The sequence below is a fragment of the Phacochoerus africanus genome, chromosome 4, assembly GCF_016906955.1.
Source record: "Phacochoerus africanus isolate WHEZ1 chromosome 4, ROS_Pafr_v1, whole genome shotgun sequence".
NCBI lineage: Eukaryota > Metazoa > Chordata > Mammalia > Artiodactyla > Suidae > Phacochoerus > Phacochoerus africanus.
This window is the reverse complement of record NC_062547.1, coordinates 603,142-623,012: the sequence shown is the minus strand read 5'-3', so window position 1 is coordinate 623,012 and position 19,871 is coordinate 603,142. Positions and strand designations below refer to the sequence as shown.

At 66.5% G+C, this 19,871-nt stretch overlaps 1 protein-coding gene across 2 annotated transcripts in view; it reads right to left on the bottom strand.

The window, feature by feature from the left end:
• Nucleotides 1–19,871, bottom strand: part of AP2A2 (adaptor related protein complex 2 subunit alpha 2) — a 44,312-nt gene that overhangs the window by 5,344 nt on the left and 19,097 nt on the right. The window contains exons 3-15 of one of the 2 annotated variants that reach the window (XM_047774902.1): nt 18,704–18,846; nt 17,021–17,214; nt 15,274–15,403; nt 11,798–11,899; nt 10,836–10,944; nt 9,818–9,968; nt 9,223–9,391; nt 7,752–7,889; nt 4,978–5,160; nt 4,353–4,450; nt 3,834–4,065; nt 3,584–3,757; nt 176–336 (exon numbers count right to left, since the gene is read on the bottom strand). In XM_047774902.1, the coding sequence (XP_047630858.1) occupies nt 176–336; nt 3,584–3,757; nt 3,834–4,065; nt 4,353–4,450; nt 4,978–5,160; nt 7,752–7,889; nt 9,223–9,391; nt 9,818–9,968; nt 10,836–10,944; nt 11,798–11,899; nt 15,274–15,403; nt 17,021–17,214; nt 18,704–18,846 (1,984 nt within the window). The remainder of the gene's footprint in view (nt 1–175; nt 337–3,583; nt 3,758–3,833; nt 4,066–4,352; nt 4,451–4,977; nt 5,161–7,751; nt 7,890–9,222; nt 9,392–9,817; nt 9,969–10,835; nt 10,945–11,797; nt 11,900–15,273; nt 15,404–17,020; nt 17,215–18,703; nt 18,847–19,871) is intronic. The other variant, XM_047774904.1, reaches the window with a different exon arrangement.

The window sequence follows — 19,871 nt, the reverse complement described above, 5'->3', positions numbered from 1 at the left end:
GGACGCCGAGGCCGCAGGGGCCCCAGCAAACAGGACGCGGCTGGGCGGCCGGCCCCGTGGAGCCCGGGAGGGCCCGGGAGGAAGGGCCCGGCGGAGCCCGGCCATGGCCTGGGCCGGGGGGCCAGGGCAGAGTCGTCCCCCCCCGCCCCGCCCCCAGACACGGGAGACAGCCTACCTGGCAAAGTTGTCCTCGGAGCCCGGAGCCAGGGGCGCGACAGCAGAGGGTGAGTCTGAGAACACGTCCACGAGCAGCCCGCCGGAGGAGGGCGGGGGCCCCGCGGGGACCGGGGGCGCGGCCCCCAGCCCCAGGAGGTCTGCTGACGGCGATGGCGTGGACTGGAAAACAGGGACGCAAGGCAGGGTCAGTGCAGAACCCTCTGGGCACAGTGCCGTGCCAGCCCGGGCTGCTCCCCTCCGCCGCTCCAGAGAGGGGCGTCCGGTTTGAGAAAGACAAGCGTGCCCGTCGCTGACCACCACGCGAAGCCTGGGGCGGCGAGGACCACAGGCAAGCGGCTTGTCAGGGTGCACTGGCTTTTGGTTTGGGGTTTTGTCTTTCGTCTTTTCAGGGCCACACCCATGGCATACGGAGGTTCCCAGGCCAGGGGTCCAGCTGGAGCTGTAGCCGCCGGCCTGCACCACAGCCACAGCCACGTGGGATCCAGGCCACGTCTGTGACCTACACCACAGCTCACGGCAACGCCAGACCCTTGACCCTTGACCCGCTGAGGGAGGCCGGGGATGGAACCCGCGTCCTCATGGATCCTAGCTGGGTTCGTTAACCACTGAGCCATGACGGGAACCCCTGGGGTGCCCTCTCAAGCACTTTTAACTTTTATCCTGTCACAGAGAAAGAGCAGATAAAAAGCCTGCAAGGAAAAAAAAAAAAAAAACTGGAAACAAATAGCTGCTTTTCAACGCCAGGCAGAACCAGCCCCTCCCAAACCACTCAGCACACTCCCCCCCGCCCCCCGCCCCCGCCCAAGGCCCCACCAGCTGCCCAGAAAGCAGACGCCCACAGGCGGGGCCTGCACCTGCCAGGCACAGAAGCTCCAGAAATGCGCAGCGTCTGACTCCCGCGAAGAGGGTGTCGTGGGCAAGGACCAGGAACGGGAGAGCCCCTCCCGGGACCTCAGGAGGTGGCAGCCGGCAGCAGCTCTCGCACCCGCCTCCCGCCACCAATGCCGCCCTGCTGCTGAAGGCCAAGGGCCTGCTCTCTTCCGGCCCTGGGCACCCGCCAGCCTCGCCCTCAGCCCTGCAGCCGAGCTGGGCGGAGGACTCAGCACGCGAAGATCACACCTCAGTGTAAACAAGTGCTTATTCCGCTTCCCTCCTCAGAGCGTGGCGCTGAATTCCTGAAAACCCACCCGCGGCGGCAGACGCGCTGACCTGTGACAGTCTACTTTGAGACAAAGACGCCCTTATCAAACTTGCAAAGAGCGTGTGGGTCTGAGCGGTGGGAGCTCTGCCCTGCGACGGCCCCTCCGTCCCCGGGGCTCCAGGGCGGGCAGCGTGAGGCCGACCCCGCGGCAGAAGGCGCTGGCTAGTGGGGAGCTCGTGGGTAGAGCCGGCAGGCCAGGCCGGACTCCCCAGCCAGCGGGTGGCCAGGAGGCGGCGAGGGGACCAGAGAAAAACCGGCCACGCCGCCGTCAGGGAGGGCCTGGGTGAAACAGCCCGCAGGTGGCCCCTGGCCTGCGGAGCACCTCGGGACCCGCGCCACAGGCGGGCGCCGCCCTCCCCAGGAGCCCGGCCACCTGAGGGCAGCAGGCGAGCACAGGCGCCTCAAGCCTCGCTAAAGACCATACAAGAAAGGCGCCTGTCACGGCAGGACCACCTGCAGCCCGTCGGGGTCATCTCCCCTCCGCCTCCTTCCACCCCGGCCCCTGAAGAGCGGCTCCAACGCCCGTTAAGGTAGGAAAACCGGAGTTCCCGTCGTGGCGCAGTGGTTAACGAATCCGACTAGGAACCATGAGGTTGCGGGTTTGGTCCCTGCCCTTGCTACGTGGGTTAACGATCCGGCGTTGCCGTGAGCTGTGGTGGAGGTTGCAGACACGGCTCGGATCCCGCGTTGCTGTGGCTCTGGCGTAGGCCGGTGGCTACAGCTCCGATTCAACCCCTAGCCTGGGAACCTCCATATGCCGTGGGAGCGGCCCAAGAAATAGCAAAAAGACCAAAAAAAAAAAAAAAAAATAGGAAAACCCTTCTGTGCGACTCACCAAACACGCACCACAAACGGGCTAACAGACAGAAGCACGGCTGTTCTGCCGGGAGGACGGGAGGCCCGGGAGCCACTGCCCCTCCCCGACGCCACGGCGGGCTCTACCCTCCTCACCGCCTCCCCATTTTAGGACTCGGGAGACCCTCCCCAAGGAGCTGGCAAGGTGCCCCCTCTGCACAGGCTGCACCTGCCCCGGGCGCCAGCCCAAAGCCCCAGGAGAATGGGAGTCTCCCTCCAGACGCCCAGCAGAGGCGGCCCTGGCACCGCAAGAGACTGGAGATGCACAGAAGGCGGGCCGGAGCCAAGGAGCCAACCTCCGGGACCGCCACGGAAGAAACCCCCCCGCCCCAGCACGGCCTCTGATCCTCAATCAACACCATCCTGGCCCGTGCCACACAGAAGATGTCACAGGTAAGCGCGTAAGCGCCAGACACCTCAACGCCGCTGTGAAGAGGGCCCCCCCCCGCCCCCAGGCTGGAGGCAGGGGCAGGAAGACTCCAGGACAGAAGCCCAGTCCCTCTGCTGTCCCGTTCCCCTGCCTCCGGGCCCAGTCCCCACTACCCCACCCTGAGGACAAATGAGAACCCCCATCCACGGCCTCCAGAGGGCGCCTCTGGAGAGAGCATCAGGACGCAGGTGGGGGCCCGAGGGCAACGGCACCCCAAGTCAGGTCCGAGCTCAGGGCTCATGGTGGTCCCGGGGCACTGGCACACACGGGGGTGGGGCGCAGACCCCCCCGCCAGAGTGCCAGGGCTCAGACACAGGCACACTGTGGACCCACAAACCGCCCAGGCCCCGTCTGCAGGCACGCAGGCACACGGCACCTCTGGGACCTGTCCTGGGCCCCCCGACATCCCCCGGCCACACCAGCATCCTGGAGGGAGAGACAGCTCTCCAGGCTTCGGTCCCACTGGACGGAAGGAGCCGGTCGCAGAGCCGCGGGACCGCCACCCAGCAGCGCCGACAAGCCTGCTCCCAGGCCCCCCACCCCGGCTAGGGTGAGAAAGGAAGCAGGCCACTCTCAAGCTGGCATCTTCCCCCAGCAATGCTGGGGGCCACCTTCCCAGTACCGCCGGCTCTAACCGGCTCTCCACGGAAAACCTCCAGGGGCAGAGGAGGGGATCCGCCCCAAGCCGACGCGGAGAGCAGGACGGGTCCGCAGACAGGTGGGCCAGAGCGTGAGCAGGCGGCCTCACCAGAGCCCAGGCCAACGCGGAGCCGACTCTGAGCCAGGCGACACCTGCCAGGCTGCAGAGCTGGCCCAGGTGTCGGTGTCAGCCCGCCGCCGACAACCGTCGGGGCTCCCGGGGCTCAGGGACCAGCTGCCCCAGGAGCTCGAGCAGGGTGCACCGTCAGGTGGGAACGCACCGCAGCGCTGGCGCTGGCCGGGGCAGGCTCGGGGCCCCCGTTGACGTCGGCGCCCCTGTCCCGCTTGGCCTCCTCCAGGTCTGTCACCGTGCTCGGGCCCTTCTTCCTCTTGAGCTTGGCCAGGATGGAGGACTCGCGCTCCGGGAACGGGGGCATCTCCTCCAGGACGGTCGCCTGGCGGGGAAGCAAGCCAGGGTCAGCGCCACGGGGGGCGCCCGGCTTCCGGCCCCGGGCGGGGGGCGGTGCCCACCAGGATGTCGGTGCTGGCCACGGTGCTGAGCCGCAGGTACTCCACGGCCCGCTGCTGCAGCTCCACGTCGGCGTTGCGCAGCTGGCTGTCGCTGCGCAGCACGTCCTGGATGGTGCCCTTCACCTCCGGGAAGAGGTTCACGAACTTGATGTACGTAGACAGAAGCAGCGCCCTGGTGGGGACGCTGCACAGGTGGAACTTGGAGTGCAGCAGGTTAAACTGGATCAGCGGGCTGCGCGGGGGCACAGAAGGGGCACAGGTCAGCCCCGGGGCCTGGCCCAGCCCCCAGGCGTCCCGCAGCGCGGGAGGCTGGGTGACGAGTGACTCAGGAGACCGGCCTCCCCCCCGCTGAGGCCTCGGCCGCGCCCTCCCAGCTGCGGGCTGAGTGCGGGCTGCCCTTGGCAGGGCCTGACCCCCAGCCACATGGCCCTCCCAGCAGAACCCCGACGTCCCACCCGGGCCACCAGAGCCGACGCAGCTGAGAACCAGGGCGAGGGGCTCCCAGCGCCAGGCACTCACCTGGATCGGGGGTCTCCCGCTATCAAGTTCCCAAACTCCCCCAGGACGTAGCCGCCCACTTTGACCAGGTTCTCATGGCACGCCGGGGCCTGGAGGGCCTGCAAAAGGGCGCGTGGTGAGCAGGGCCACGAGCGCAGCGCAGGCCGGAGCGGCCGAGCCGGGAGCACGGGCTCAGCCGTCTTCCTGTGGAGGGTGGCGGCCCCCCATGCCAGCCTGGCCCCTGGGACCCCGAGCCCCTCCGGGCACCCGTTCCGGCCCGTCCGCCCTCCGGGCCGCCTCGGCAGAGGGGGGCAGGAGCAAGGCGGCCCCAGGGCCGCGGCTGAGGCCGCCCCCAGCATGGGAGCGGCCCCCCCCCCAAACCTGACAGGCAGGCCGGAGCAGGGCCAGCGCCTGGCAGTACCCGCTGCCGCCCACGGGCCGGCCGAGGCCGCGACCCCGGGCAGCCTCTCAGTCCGGCGCCCTCCGGGCAAGCCAAGCGCGCCTCCCTCCCCGCCCCCCCCCCCGGGGCCGCTGTGCGGAGCTCAGGGCGAGGAGGAACACAGGCCCCCGCCGAGGCGCGGCGCTGCGGGAGTCGGGGAGTCCGGGGCGCGGAGGCGCGGGCGGGAGCGGACCGGCGCCGGCGCACCTCGAACACGGTCTTGGCGGCGTAGCCCTGCGCGTCGTCCCGGTTGATGACGATCTGGACGACCCGGTACCAGACCTCCTCGCTCACGTAGTCGCCGGCGACGCGGATCAGGTTGAGGATGGTGTCCACGTACCACGTGTAGTCCACGGCGTACTTCTCCGCCAGGATGGCCACCTTCAGCACCTGCGGAGGACGGCGCGCGCTCACCGGCCCCGCCGCGCCAGCTCGGGGGCTTCGGAGGACCGGGCCCGCGGACCAGAGCGGCGCCCGGGAAGCCTCAGGCGCACGGAGGGGGCCGGACAGCACCAGCCACCTCCTCGCGGGGGGGGGGGGATCTGAGGCCGCCGCACTGGCCGCCAGGCACGCGCGCCCAAGGGGAGGCTCTCGGGAGCCCCAGGAGGGCACGAGAAACCCCACTGGCAAAGGGGCCATGCTCCCCGGGGCCGCTGCCCTCACCAGCTCCCCTCTCCTCTCCACGGGAGACCCGCGCGCTGCCCAGGGGCACCCACTCCAGGCCGCTGAAAGCAAACCCCTGGCCTCTCCAAGACACAGGCTCTCCTTGCCCTGAGCCTGCCCTCCACAGCACGAGCTGCCACCCTGACAGCCCCCCTGCCTGGCTCCACCTCCCGACTGCACCCTCAGCCCCTGCTGCAGCCCGGCCCCCCGCCACCTGCTCTGCACTCCCTCTGGCCTGTCCCGAGCCCCGTGTCATCCTGACACAGCCTTGTCACTGCCCTTGGCCTTGGCCTTCAAGCCCAGGACTTGCTCTGACGCTGCACCCTCAGGGCCCTTCACAGTCACCCTGGCCGGTGTCCCTGCTGCCGCCACCCCGCCGTGGCGGCCTAGCTCCCAGGGACCTCTGCACCCTCATGCTCTCCGGCCAAGACCCCTGCCCAGGTCACTGCCACAAGTCCTCCACGCTCCCTGACAGAGACACCTCCCAAGCCCCCAGACCCGAGGCCCCGCTCTGCCCGTCCTCACCACCCGCTGCGGGCAGGGGCGCTGAAGGCCCAGGTGTGGAGGCCCGCCCCGCAGTGCGCAGAGGTCGGGCTGGCCAGGCAGACGGACAGAGCACAGGCCCAGGACCTGAGAGCAGTGCTGGCCGCGTCCTTGTGTCGGCGAACTGGGCCGAGGACGGGCACTCGCCAGTTAAGGGAGTAAGAGCCAAGGTGGAGCCCACCAACACGCGGGACCCTCAGAGCCAACGCAGTCACACCGAAGACGGCGCCAGCTCTGCCCAGGGCACCACGCGGCAACAGCCCCCCCGGCCCTACCCCACCCGGAGGCCCCCTCCCCGTCCTGTGCCCTCCACATACCCTGGCCCTTTTCCCGGCTGGCTGACAGCTCAGTCAAGGGCCACGCCCTCTGAGAGGGGGACAACCTGCTCCAGGGCTGCCCATGCTCCCCACTGAAGCTTGGCCATCAGCCCTGAGGGGCCAGCAACCGGCCCCTGGACCGGCCACAGTGGCCGCAGCATTGAAAAAATAAACCCAAGCATCAGGAGTTTCCTTTGTGGCTCAGTGGTAAAGAACCCCACTAGCATCTATGAAAACACGGGTTCCACCTCTGGCCTCGCTCAGTGGGTTAAGGATCCAGGGTTGCCATGAACTGGGGTGTAGGTCACAGATGCGGCTCGGATCCCGCATTGCTGTGGCTGTGGTGTCGATTTAACCCCTAGCCTGGGAACCTCCATGTGCCATGGGAGTGGCCCCAAGAAGACCAAAAAAAAAGAGAAAGAAAAAACTGACCTGAACATCTGACTCTGGGCAGAGCCACGTGGCTGTCATTTTCAAACCAAACGCCAGCCTAGAGCGGCCCTGAGGGTCACTCACGGCTCTGACCCTGGACACTCGCTCCACAAAGGACCCAAGGGGCCTTGGCTGTGCTCTGCCCCCAAGGAAGACAAATGCTTTTCCAAGACACGGAGGCTCAGGCCGCTGCACACGAGTCCCCGCCGAGCCCCAGTGGCCCTGCAGGAAGCACGCCAGACGAGCGGAGGTCCAGGCCTGCTGCTCTCGGTTCCCAGGCACTCCGGCCCCTGGCTCTGCGCCCCCGACCGTCCCTCAACAGTGAAGCCCGCGGGGCGCGCAGGGCACTCGTCGGGTACGCCTGCCCGCACTGCAGTCGGCCAAGGCCACGGGAAACCGGCCACCGTGTAGCCTCAGTGCCCAGGCCTCTCCTTCCAGGGTCTCAGGAGCCCCGAGGAAAACCCGCCAAGCAAACGAGGATGAATGCAGAGGCACAGGCCGCGTGGTTCTGCCCCAGAAGCTGAATCTGTGCTGCCTCGGCCACAGACCCGAAGCCTCCCCTGGGCCCTGGGAGGTGGGCAGGGCCGCGTCAAAGCCGCTCTGAGAGACTGGTAGGCTGGACGCAGGACACTGACAGAAAAGCTAAAGCAGGAATCTCTTACCGCAGCTGGCAGACTTGCAATAAAGTCTGAGGAACAGAGTTCCCGTCATGGCTCAGTGGTAATGAACCCGACTGGCATCCATGAGGACGTGGGTTCAATTCCCAGGCCTCGCTCAGTGGGTTGAAAGATCCGGCGTTACCACGAGCTGTGGTGCAGGCCGCAGACACGGCTCGGACCCCATGCTGCTGTGGCTGCGGTGGAGGCCGGCGGCTGCAGCTCCGATTCCACCCCTCGCCCGGGAACCTCCGTATGTAGCAGGTGTGGTCCTGAGAAGCAAAAAAAAAAGCCTGTAGAACGGAACCAGAGACGAAGCAAACACTTTGGCTGAGACGCACGCGCGCGTCGTGAGGCCACCAGAACTCACAATCTCCTCTCGAATAGAGTAGTCGGCCGTCTCCAAGTAGCTCAGCATCTCGGCCACGATCTGCTGGGCGTTGCTGCGGTCGCACATGGCATAGAGCAGGTCCACGGCCCGCTGCCGCACGCTGACGTCCCGCTCCGTCTGGGAAACAAGCCCGAGGCAACAGCCGCGTGAGCAAGGCCCGGGGGGGGAGAGATGGCGACTGGCCATGGCGCCACCCACGGCGCCCAGGCGAGCCAGGCGCCCCCCCTTGTCCTCAGCAGCCCCTCTCCCTTTTGAGACTCACCATCCAACCCCAGGGACCCCCCCAGGCTCGGGGCCTGCAGAGCCGCTCACAGGCCAACTCACCACCCCCGTGCTCCTGCGCTCGGACCAGGCAGCTCTGGGCCGGCTGGGCTCGCGCTCCGGCCCCCGAGAGGGGTCTGAGGCCTCCCATGGTGCGGTCACAGACCGGCCCCTTCCGCGTGGCCCTGGAGCCGGTGGCAGTGCTGGGTCCCGGCCCCACCCCAGGTGCGCCCTTCAGCTCTGCCCTGGCACGAGGCCGCTGCACAGCAAAGGTGAGAGGCGCTGCTGATGGGCCGAGCCCTCTGCGCCCCAAGGGCGGGCTTTTCTGCCCCAGGCACCAGAGGAGACGCCAGAACCACGCAGAGGAATGAGAAACCCCAGAAAGCTACATTCGAACCTTCGTGTGGCCTCGTGTTCAAAACACACAGCAGAGATGTCTGTTAAACACGCGCACACACGAAGAAACAGGGCCGGCCCGACCCTCCACTGAGCCTGGGACCAGGACAGGGGCTTTGACAGCCTCCGTGCCCGCCCGCAGCGACACGGCCGTGGCCGACCCTGGCGATCCCGGCGAGCAGAAGACCTCAGCTGCACTCCCACCTCTAGAATCTCAGCTCCTTGAAAAAAGGGCACGTTCCTTTGCAAAGAGTGAGTTTTCTTGGAGACAAGGACAAAATATTTTATCCTTCTACCAAAAAGAAGAGTTTCTATCAACTCGAAAAAACACTTTTTTTTGGCTGCCCCTGGGCACATGGAGCTCCCGGGCTAGGGATCAGATCCGAGCCACAGCTGCGACCTGCACCGGAGCGGCGGCAACCCTAGAGCCTTTAACCCGCTGTGCCCGGCTGGGGATCGAAGCTGCATCCTGGGACTGCAGAGGCGCTGTGGCTCCCTTGCGCCGCAGCAGCAACTTCTCTCAAAGCCAATTTTTATTGCGACGCTGCCCACATGCAAGATGCAGTGTTGGCTGCCCTGTGTGGTGACGGCCACCTTGCAGGTGGCCAGAGAACTGCCTGGGGCAGGCGAGGCTGGCCAGATCCACTCTGGGTCCACGCTGTGCAGCCGCCTGTGACCCCCTGGCCCTCGCCGGTAGCTCCCCGCAGCCGCGGCACCCAGGACCGATGACCGGGGGGCGGGGACCCCCCCGCCCTCCCCCGCAGCGAGGCGGCGCCCGGATCAGCACACTTGCCTTCAGGGCGTTGGTGACCGTCTCGATGTGCGTCTTCACGGCCTCGTGGGAGAACTCGGAGCTGGCCAGCGTGCACATGCTCTCCAGGGCCAGGTAGCGCAGGTTGGTCTCCCGGTGCTGCAGGAACTGGCCCAGCTGGTTACACGCGCGGACGAGCAGGTTGGGCTCACTGCACGGACAGGAGAGGCGCTGGGAGGGTCCTGCTGCCTGAGGCGGCACACCGCCGCGCACGGGCTCCAGGGCCCCGGAACTCAGACCCTGGGTCCCATTCCCTCTGGGCCTCACGCGTACCAGAGCTCTCTCAGCGCCTCTGCAGAAATCTGCGCCCCCAGGAGGCTACACGCAGCCAAGGCACCAGGACCTGAGCCTCTGCCCTGAGCTCAGGCAAGTGGCACTCGGCTTCATCAAGTCACGGCCAGAAGTGGCCTCTGGGCCAGAGAGGCCGCCTGGCCACTGCCACTAGGAGACGCTCAAGGAAGACGCACAGGTGGGGACCCAAAGGAGGCCACGGACTCAGGCGAAATCCCTGCCCTGTGCTGGTGACACTGCGGCCTTTGAGGCCGGCTGGGCCCGTCGGGAGCCCCCCGCCCCGCACCTGTCGTGGTGGATGACGAGGCTGATGGCCTCGAAGAGCGCGGCATTCTTGGCGTTGGAGTGCTGCACCTTCTTGGACTTGGGCGGCTCCTGGGCTTTGTTCAGAATCGTCTCCAGGCACTCGGTCAGGCGGCCTCGCACGGCAGGGTCTTCTGGGCAAGACAGACGGCTGTCGGCCAGGCTCCCCTCGCTGCACCGCCCGAGCGTGGGTGACCCTCGCCTCACAACCAACACCAGGGCCGAGGCTCCCTGCTCGAATCGCGCGGCCACTTCAACCAAGAGGCTGCGGCAGCTCGGACAACCTCGTCCCTCTCGTTTTTCTTTTTTGGCGGCCCCGCTGCACGTGGAGCTCCCGGGCCAGGGATCAGATCCGAGCCACAGCTGTGGCCATGCCAGATCCCTGAACCCACCGTGCCGGGCCAGGGATCGAACCTGCCTCCTGGCCCTGCAGAGAGGTGGCCGATCCCGTTGCGCCACAGCTGGAACTGCAGCCTCGGACAATTTCACACGGTACCTTACACCCCCCGCAGCAGGGCTCCGCTACAGGGCAAGCAGCTCACACTGCAGCGAGAGACTCGGGAGGAAAAGCACTCGCCCCAAACCAACGAGGACGAGGTGTAAAGACGCAACGGCATGGCCGTCTCTGTCTCTACGGCGAGTCTCACTCCTACCCGGGGCTCTGCCCCGCACTCAGCCCGCTCGCCAAACGGCGCATCTCGGAACAGGACACGGACGGTGTCTCGGGGCCCGCGTTCAGGCAGCACACGTCATCAAGGTGACTCAGGACGTGGGGTTTCAAGTGGGTTTCAAGACTTGTTCTAAAAGATTGTTTCAAAAACCTCTGCAGACCTGGCACTGCGTCTGCCTGTCTGATGAGCAGAGCCAACCCCGAACCCTGCCCACAGCGGGAGCCTCCACCAGCTGCTCCGGGGCAGCAACGCCCGAGGCTCGCGATGGCAGCACCCAGCGGGGCCCCCAGGTGAGGCCCAGAGGCGGGGCGTCTCTGCGGCAGCTGGTACCTGGGGGCGGGTAGCACTGCAGCAGCCTCAGCAGCTTCACGCACAGCCAGGGGGCTGGCACGAAGTAGTACGCGTAGTCCTGGAGGTCCGTGGAGGCCGACGCCACGATCTGCAAGACAGCGCAAGGCCGCGGGCGCTGGGCCGGTGGCCGAGGGGCCCTGCCGCAGGGACCCCAGGCACGAGCGCGCCCAGACCGCGTCACGCCCGCACTGCGGCCCAGGCGCCGGGAGGAGCCGCCTCTGCTGCGGGAGGGCCCCTGCCCCTCAAGGGACCCGTGCCGCTGACATCGACCCGAAACCTCTCCGTGAGAGATGACGGTCGCTTGAAGGTCAGAAACAGGGCGGCCGTCACCTCCCACCCTCGACCCTGCGTGGAGGTCGGAGCAGGAGCCGCAAGGCAGGCACTTCAAGCCAACACGGACTGGGGAAGGAAGGGAGTCGTCCCTGGCCACGGACGGCAGGACGGGGTACAAAGACTCAACGCCGTCCACGTACAAGTCACGGAAACTGACAGCTAAGCCGGGGAGGGCTGCTGACGTCAAGAGAAACAGTCAAAAACCAACTGCATAAACCAGCAAACAGTATGTTATGAGAACATTTTTAGGAGTTCCCGCCATGGCGCAGCGGAAACAAATCCGACTAGGACCCATGAGGTTGTGGGTTCAATCCCTGGCCTCGCACAGTGGGTCAGGGATCCGGCATTGCTGTGAGCTACGGCGTAGGTCGCAGACGCGGCCCGCATCCCACATGGCTGTGGCTGTGGGGTAGGCCGGCGGCTACGGCTCCAATGCGACCCCCAGCCTGGGAACCTCCATAAGCCGGAGAGCGCAGCCCTAAAAGACAAAAGACAAAGATAAGGGGAAACAGAAGACCAAAGACCTTGCATTCTAAAAAGCAAATATGCTAACCGAATAAAAGAACTAGGCCCCGCACTCGGAGCTCCGTGCCCGCCCGCAGACCTACCCTGCTCAGCCTGGAGACGGCCAGCGAGACAGAGGTCTTGAGCTCGTCCGGGTTCTTCTGCGCCAAGGTGGTGATGAGGCTGGTGGCCGCAGTGACCACCCCCTGGAAAGAAGAGGACACGGCAGCACACGCTCAGAGGCCGGGCCGGACACCCGAAGCCCGCCTCTCGTTTCGAACTCATTTTCCGAAGAAAACTTTTCGAGCAGCAAACGGACGGCCCGCGGCTCCCGGGGCCCATGTGGTCGGCCCTCAATGTGTTTAGACACGGAGACGGCACACAGGGGTCGCTTCCTTTTTCTGGCTTCTCTCTGAAAACTGGGAAACCTGCAACCCCTCAGCAAAGGCCAGCAGCGGAGGGCAGCGGCTGGGCCCCTGTCTCTGCCCAGCTCCTGCCTGGCTCTGAGCACTGCCCCGGGTTAAGCACTGTGTGTTGGAGTTCCCGTCGTGGCGCAGTGGTGAACGAATCCGACTAGGAACCATGAGGTTGCAGGTTCCATCCCTGGCCTCGCTCCGTGCGTTAAGATCCGGCGTTGCCATGAGCTGTGGTGCAGGTTGCAGACGCGGCTCGGATCCCGAGTTGCTGTGGCTGTGGTGTCGGCCGGCAGCTGCAGTTCGGATTAGACCCCTAGCCTGGGAACCTCCATGTGCCGCAGGAGCAGCCCTAGAAGAAGCAAAAAGACAAAAAAAAAAAAAAGCGCTGTGTGTCGACCGCCGGTTCAGACCCGCTAGAATTGGTTCAGACCCGCTAGAATCGTCGTGACTCCAGCGTGAGAGGGCAGAGACAGTGGCCGGAAACGCCCGTTCCTCCCCTTCTCGAACAGCAGTCCAGCCGGGCCTCCTCCACCGGTCCCAGCAGCGCCGCAGCCCCGAGGACCGCCGACCTCCCCAGGGAGCCCCGGCGGCGCCGGCCTCCACACGCGGCCCAGGACACTGGCGTTTCTTCCCAGCAACTCGGTCTCCTGGAGGGAGACGCCGGTCAGGCCCAGGAGGCAAACAGGCAAGAATCAAAGGCGAAGCCAGGAAGCTCCCCGAGGAACAGACGGAAACCAGCCTCATCTCGCGGGCCGGCAGCCGCCCGCTGAGCGGGCGGGGGAGGCAGGCGCCAGGGGCCCTGCGGCAAAGAGGCCGAGACGAGGGGCCGGCGAGCCCCACAACCGACCTCACCCGAGCCACCGCCGTGCGAGGCCCCCGGCCGTGCAAGGACACCGCGAAGGCCACGTTAAAGACGCGGCTCCAGCTGCCTTGCGGGCGGTCCGCTGGTCAGGGCAGCACGTCCAGAGCCTAAGGAACGCGGCCAGCACGGCCTGCGGGCTCCACGGGCAGAGGCTCGCTCAGGACCTGGCCTGGTTCTCCAGGAAGCCGCGGGCGGTGAGTGAGTGAAGCAGGCGAGGTTGTGATAGAGCCGGGCTGCTGAGCGCAGGGTCTCCGCAGGCGGCGTGGACAGGAGGGGGCTGGGGGCCCACGCGGCCCGGGCAGCTCCTCCCGCTCCTTCACGCTCACGCCCCCACCTCCTGCCCCCCCCACCCCCGCCAGCCTTTGGGCCCCATCTGGCGTGGCACCGGCCTGGCGGAGGGTCTGCACATCAGAGACCCCACCCCCTAACACCGGCCCTGCTCCCGCTCACAGGGACCCCCCACACACACGCGCACAAACACCCGAACACCCAGGGACCCCTGACGTTGAGACCCAAGAAGCCAGATCTCGGGCCTTCCGTGGCAAAACCAGGAGGTGTATGACACGGAAGCCGTGGCCCATGGACGGCAGGCCTGCCGATGAAGGGACAGCCGGCAATGAGGCCGGCCCGCCCTGGCTGGCTGCCAATGCCCCCCACTGTCCACTGCCAGCAGGGCCCCACCAGGAAGGGCCAGGCAGTGCCCTCGGCAACAGAGCCACGGGCGGGACGTACAAAAGCAAGCCCAGCAGCCAGGGCAGAAGCACAGTGTCCAAGAGGGGCCCGGCCGCCCTGGGAATGCAGTGCTCCGGGCGGACATCCGCCGGCGCGGGCCCGAGCGCCTGCCCCACGTGGCTGCAGGAGGCTCCCCTGACAAGCAGGAGTGAAGCCGACAGGTGCCAAGACGCACAAAGGGCAGCATGGCACCCCCGGAGGCCCCCGCCCCACCTCCTCTGCTCCTGCCGGTGGCTCGCGGTTCCGGACAGCAGCCCGGGCCCTCCGTCCACTCCAGCTTCCAGCCTGGGCCTGAGTGAAGCCAGCCGGTCTCTCTGAGCCTCTCTCCTCACCTGCAAAGCTGGTGAGAGCCCCGCGGTCTCCAGCATCACCGCCTGACTCCACAGGCAGGGTCTGAACCCTAAGAGCCCGAGCGCGGCCCCGTGTGCACGGTCAGCACGTGAAAGCTGCAGGCGCAGTGCTCAGGCCCGGGGCCCCTTCCCGGCAGCACGGCCGGGGGATGCCCGCTCCACGCTGGGGAGGCTGCCCCATGCGACCCCCACGCTCCCGGTAAGCGTGGGAAACGGGCTGTGCCCCCGCGACGTGCCAGCACCACCACCAGCTCCCTCCCAATCCACACGCGGTAATCGGCTATTTTTAAGTTAATCTTGTTGTCTTTTTTTAGGGCCACGCCCGAGGCATATGGAGGTTCCCAGGCTAGGGCTCCAACTGGAGCTGCAGTCGCCAGCCTATGTCACGGCCACAGCAACACCAGATCCGAGCCACATCTGCGACCTACACCACAGCTCACGGCAACTCCGGATCCTTAACCCACTGAGGGAGGCCAGGGATGGAACCCGCCTCCTCATGGATGCCCATCAGATTCGTCTCCGCTATGCCACAGTGGGCACTCCGAGTTAATTTCTTTTTTCTTTTTTTTTTTTTTTGGCTGCCCCTGCCACGTGCAGATTCCCAGGCCAGGGATCAAACCTACACCACAGCAAAGACAACACCAGACCCCTAACGGCTAGGCTGCCAGAGAGCTCCTCAAGTTGATTCTGAAGGCGGATTTCTCTTCTGGGGAAAAAAACGAAGTAACAGCTAACAGTGCAACGGGACACTCCGGGTTGAGTTTCGATTCTCTCACGCACGACCCAACCCAGGCGGGACGAGGCCCCTCGGTCCAGCGCCAGCTTCTTGCTGAGCCTGCCTTCCCTTTCACGGCGGACCAGGGCCTGGAGCGCGCGGCCAGGCCAACCGCAGCCACTGAGCGGCCCTCCGCTCCCCGTCCGCACCTGTGACGCGGGGAGGACCCGGCCTGGCTCGTTGGGCTGGCTGCGCAGAGGAGCAAGGTGCAGGCCAGAGCTGGGCGGGGGCCACGGGGCACCCCCATGACAGCCTGCAGCGAGGCACACGCAGGCCCGCCTCACGGGCAGGGCTGCTCCTGGAAGTCTCTGTGCCCGGCGAGAGGGTGAGCCCGTGCCCCACGGGAGGGGCCCCAGGCTCCGGCCACGGGCTGTGCAGGTCGGAAATGACACAGCCGCCCCCCGACGCTGTTCTGAAGGGGGAGGGCCCGTCTGCAGGCACCTACCAAGTGCTGGTCGTTGAGAAGGTGCACCACGCGGGACGTCCAGTCGCCCATGGGGACGAGGTCGGGGGACGTCCTGTACAGGCGCAGCAGGCACAGGGCCGCGCTCTGCTTCACGCTGTCCATGGTGTCTCTGCAAGAGGGACGGCACGGTCACTCCGGGGCTGCAGAGGCACCCCGTGTGGCCCCCCCATGCCGAGCGCGGCCCAGAGCTGCAGAGACCTGCCCAGAGTCACCAAGGAAGCAGAGGGTCTCCGTGCCGCCCGCGCCTGGACAGCGATGGACAGCCGTCAGCTCCAGGGGCCGTCTCCCCAGGCCTGGGCCTCGCCCCGAGCGCGGCAACAGAAAGGGGCCGAGCCACCAGCCCCCTGCTCGTCACCGAGGCAGCAGTTCCGGTCCCTGGTACCTCCCAGCTGCTGAGGGCAGCCTTGGCGGTGCAGGCTGACAGTCCGCTCATGTTCCGGTGACAGAGTTGTGGCATTTTTCACAGCTCACATAATGACACCCAATCCCAACCGGCAGGTGTCTGAGCACCTGCGCGGCCACGGAGCCCCGTGTCCCCGACCTGCAACATGACCGGCAGGGGCGGGAGCCCTCCTGCGCCCCCACTGCCGTCACGCACCTGCCCAGATCCTTGCTGCCACAGCCCTGGAGCAGCTGCGTGCAAAGCCCGCGAGCTGGAAGCCGCACGGGGAGGCCGGCCGGGACATGCAGGTGCCTAGGAGAGGGGCACCTGGAGGTGTTCTGCCCCGGCTGTGAGGCCGGCTGAGGACACAGTTTCCAGTGACCTGCCCCCCCTCCCCCCCTCCCTAACCCCAGCCCAGTCCGGCCCCCAGTGGGGCCGTCCAGACATGTCTGGAAGGCGCTCCCTCCTGGCTCAGTGGGTTAAGAACCCGACTGGGACCCATGAGGATGTGGGTTCGACCCCTGGCCTCGCTCAGGCGTTGCCGTGAGCTGTGGTGTAGGCCGCAGACACGGCTCAGATCCTGCACGGCTGTGGCCGCGGCCGTAGCAGATTCGAACCCCTAGCCTGGGAGCCTCCCTCTGCCGCGGGTGTGGGCAGAGAAAAGAAGGGAAAAAAACAAAAGAGATACGTCTGCAAGAACCCGTGCCCAGGCCCGGGGCCTGCCAGCTGAGCGGGGCTCCTGTCCCGTGCGGAAGGACGAGGAGGGCGTGGGGCCGTCTCTCCCCCTCGCCTCTTCTTAGCTTGCTCATTCCCCATGGGCCCAAACCGAGATGAGAAACCCCTAAACTGCCCGCCGTTCCGGAGCAAAGAGAAGTCCCTCTACTGAGAAGCTCTCTCCTGGAGGCGGACACTCTGGGGACGAGGGCGGATGCCTGTCCCTCCGGGCCTGCGCCACACACACAGGGCACAGCGGGCAGCCGTGACCTCCAGGATGGCCCGGCGCTGTTTCAAACTCCTTCAGAGCCACCAGCCCCCCGGCTTCCCTCCAAATGACAGAGGGGGTTCCTGAGGACTTGGGTGCTCGGCGGCTGCCTCAGTCCCGCCTCCGGGGAAGGGCCAGAAGTGGCACCGTGCCCGCAGGCCACCGCGTGCCCTGTGTGGCTCCACCGGCTCCTCGGCAGCTCCGGGCCGGGAGGGCCTCTAAACGCCCTGCGTCTCCCTCTCGTCCTCTCGGCGCCGCACCCGACGGGGAGGGCTCGGGGCGGCACCGTCTCTGAGTGGTTCCACACTGAGCTACTTCACGCGAGGGGGAAACGCATTTGCAGCCCGGCCCCGGACGCCTACCCGGCTACAAGGATTTTCGGAATCTCCCCGGCGAAGGCCTCGGCCATCTCGCGGCTGCCCACGTTGGCGATGCAGTGCAGGGCCAGGCCCATGAAGGTGGGGTTGCGACTGGCCAGGTCGTTCTTGACGGCATTGTTGATCAGGCGGATGAGCTCGCTGTTGGAGTTCACCAGCACGGAGATGAAGAGGTAGCCCTGGGTGCAGAGACAGGACAGAGGCTTGGCCCGCGGCGCGCTGGCTGCTTCCAGGCCGCCCTGCGGGCCCGTCCGCCTTCCTCCCGCCGGGGACAGGTCTGGGGACGAGCCCAAGAGGATCAGCCACCTCGGTCCCCCGGCCCCACGTGCGTCTCGCCGGTGACCTCTGGGCGCCGCCATCCCGAGCAGCCTGGGAAGGGGCCTCGGCTGTCACGCAGCAACTGCGGGATGTCCAGAAACGCAGCTGCCGGCCGCCTTCCCTCTCTCATGAATCCGCCTCTGGCCCCGGCTTCCCCGGGTTCCAGGCTGCGTCACCCCCACGGACCACGCCCTCCCCTCGCCGGGACACAGTGAATTCTCAGCTCCCATGGGTCTCGGGAGAAAAGCCGGCCAGGGAGCTCGCCGCCCCCTCTGAGTTCCCACCATCAGCGCCGTCCCCTGCTCTGCCTTTGGCTGTCCTTCTCTGCCCCTGCCCGCCTCGCCCACCCCGCGTCCCAACTCAGCCCAGGGAGCCCTCCCTACCAGCCTCCCACTTCTCAGGGCCCCGGGAGCTGTAGGAGGCGCGTCCTTCACTGGGCACCGGCCACAGCCCCGGCCTCCCGCCTGGGGTGATGCCGTCTCCCCACCGCAGAAGAGCAGGACCCACGCGCCCCCGGGACCCCCCAGCACACTGCTGGCTCCACAGCAAAATAAATCCTGCTGAGCAAGTACTAATACTTCACAAAATTCCTGGGGCACCTGGGGTATTTTTTCCGTTTCTGTAAGTTAAGTTTGTGGACAAATGGGAGGAAAATGTTACTCTGTAACACTCCAGAAAACCCGGAAATCATCTTACTCCAAGAGGATGCAGGGCCGACGTCACCCAGCCTGCGAGGGCCACAGCTGCCCGGCACCAGCCCGGCCTGGGAAGGCACGGCAGCTGGAGGCGAGGCCGCCTGCCTTTGGCCCCTAAACCGTGCAGCTGTGGCGCCCGTTGCGAAAACAAGTTGCACGAGGGGCCACGAGGTGAGCGGGGCTGTGAGGCGCCCGCGAAGGCACAGGGGGAGGGACGCCGGCCCCTCCCTCGGGGGCAGGCCTCGTGGGGACCGGCACATGTCACGTGGTACCTGCTGGGTCTGGGCCGCGCCCACCCAAACCCACAGGAACCCCGACTCGGTGGAAGGTGGAAGCAAAAAGCAAGAAAAGGAGTTCCTGTTGGGGCTCAGCCGAACGAATCTGACTTCGGACACAGGTTCGATCCCGGGCCTTGCTCAGTGGGTTAAGGATCCGGCGTTGCGGGAGCTGTGCTGTAGGCCACAGACGCGGCTCGGATCCCGCGTGGCTGTGGCTGTGGCGCAGGCCGGTGGCTGCGGCTCCAATGGGACCCCTCGCCTGGGACCGTCCATATGCCGCAGGGGCGGCCCTAAAGAGACAAAAAAAAGGCAAGAAAAAAACGGCCCCTTCTCAGGGGGCCCCAGGGGCAGGGCCGAGCGCCGCGGCCGCCACTCACAATCTGCTTCTCGGTGTATCTGTTGGAGCTCAGCAGGTTCACGGCCTCCATGTGGCCGAAGTCGATGTCGTGGCCCAGCAGGAAGATGAAGAGCAGCTTGCACACGTACTTCTTCTTGCTGTAGCCGTCCAGAGCCTTGTCACCTGCAGGCAGGGGCGGGCGGAGCGGGAGGCAGGCGGTGGGACACAGCGCCAGCCCGGCCAGCACACGCACACGGTGGCGTGCACGGTGGAGTCCCAACATGTCCCCGCACGCCACCAGTCCGGACGCCCACCCGACGGCAGGAGGCCCGCCCCCAGACGGACCCGGGCAGATGCAGGCAGGCGGCCTCACTCCAACTGCCCATGCCCCTGCCGGGCCACCCTGTCTGGCCCGGGAACTTGGCCTTTTAAGTGTTTGCGAACAGGCAGATCGGGCTTCTCGTCGTGGCTCAGCAGTTACCGAGCCCAATGAGGAACCGCGAGGACACGGGTTCGATCCCTGGCCTCGCTCAGCGGGTAAAGGACCCGGCGTTGCTGTGAGCCGCAAACACGGCTCAGATCCAAGGGTTGCTGTGGCTGTGGTGCAGGCCGGCAAGGGCAGCTCTGATTTGACCCCTAGCCTGGGAACTTCCATATGCTACGAATGTGGCCCTAAAAAGCAAAAAAAAAAAAAAAAACCCACAAAAGGACAGCTGAGCAGTGCTGTTTCCAATACCAGAAGCTATCATTTCCCCCGGGAAGTGCGGGACTTGTCTAGCCAACAACAGAGGGGACCGCCTGGGAGGCTGGCCGTCTTCCGGGCCAGGTGCTGCAGGAACCGACACAGGGTCCCTCCCACAGCCCCTAAGGCTGGGTGCATCTGAGGGCCGAGCACACTGGAGAGTCAGGCCCACGGCTCGGGGAGAGCAGCTAAGAGCCTTGGGCCGGACGTTGGGGGGGGGGGGCACTGCCGTGATCTGGGGGGGAAGCCAATGCCATGAGGCCATCTGGGAACCTCACAAGTACCTCGGAGGGTCAGGGACCAACCCAGGGCCCAGCCCAGAGAGGAGGTGACAGGTGACCCTGGCTGAAGCCAGGCCCTAAGGAGCACAAGCTCGGGGGGGGGGGGGGGGTGGAAGGGGTGTGCTGTACCCACAAAGGGGACAGACAGAGAAACTGGTATGTCTGGGCCACAACCCAGCACAAGC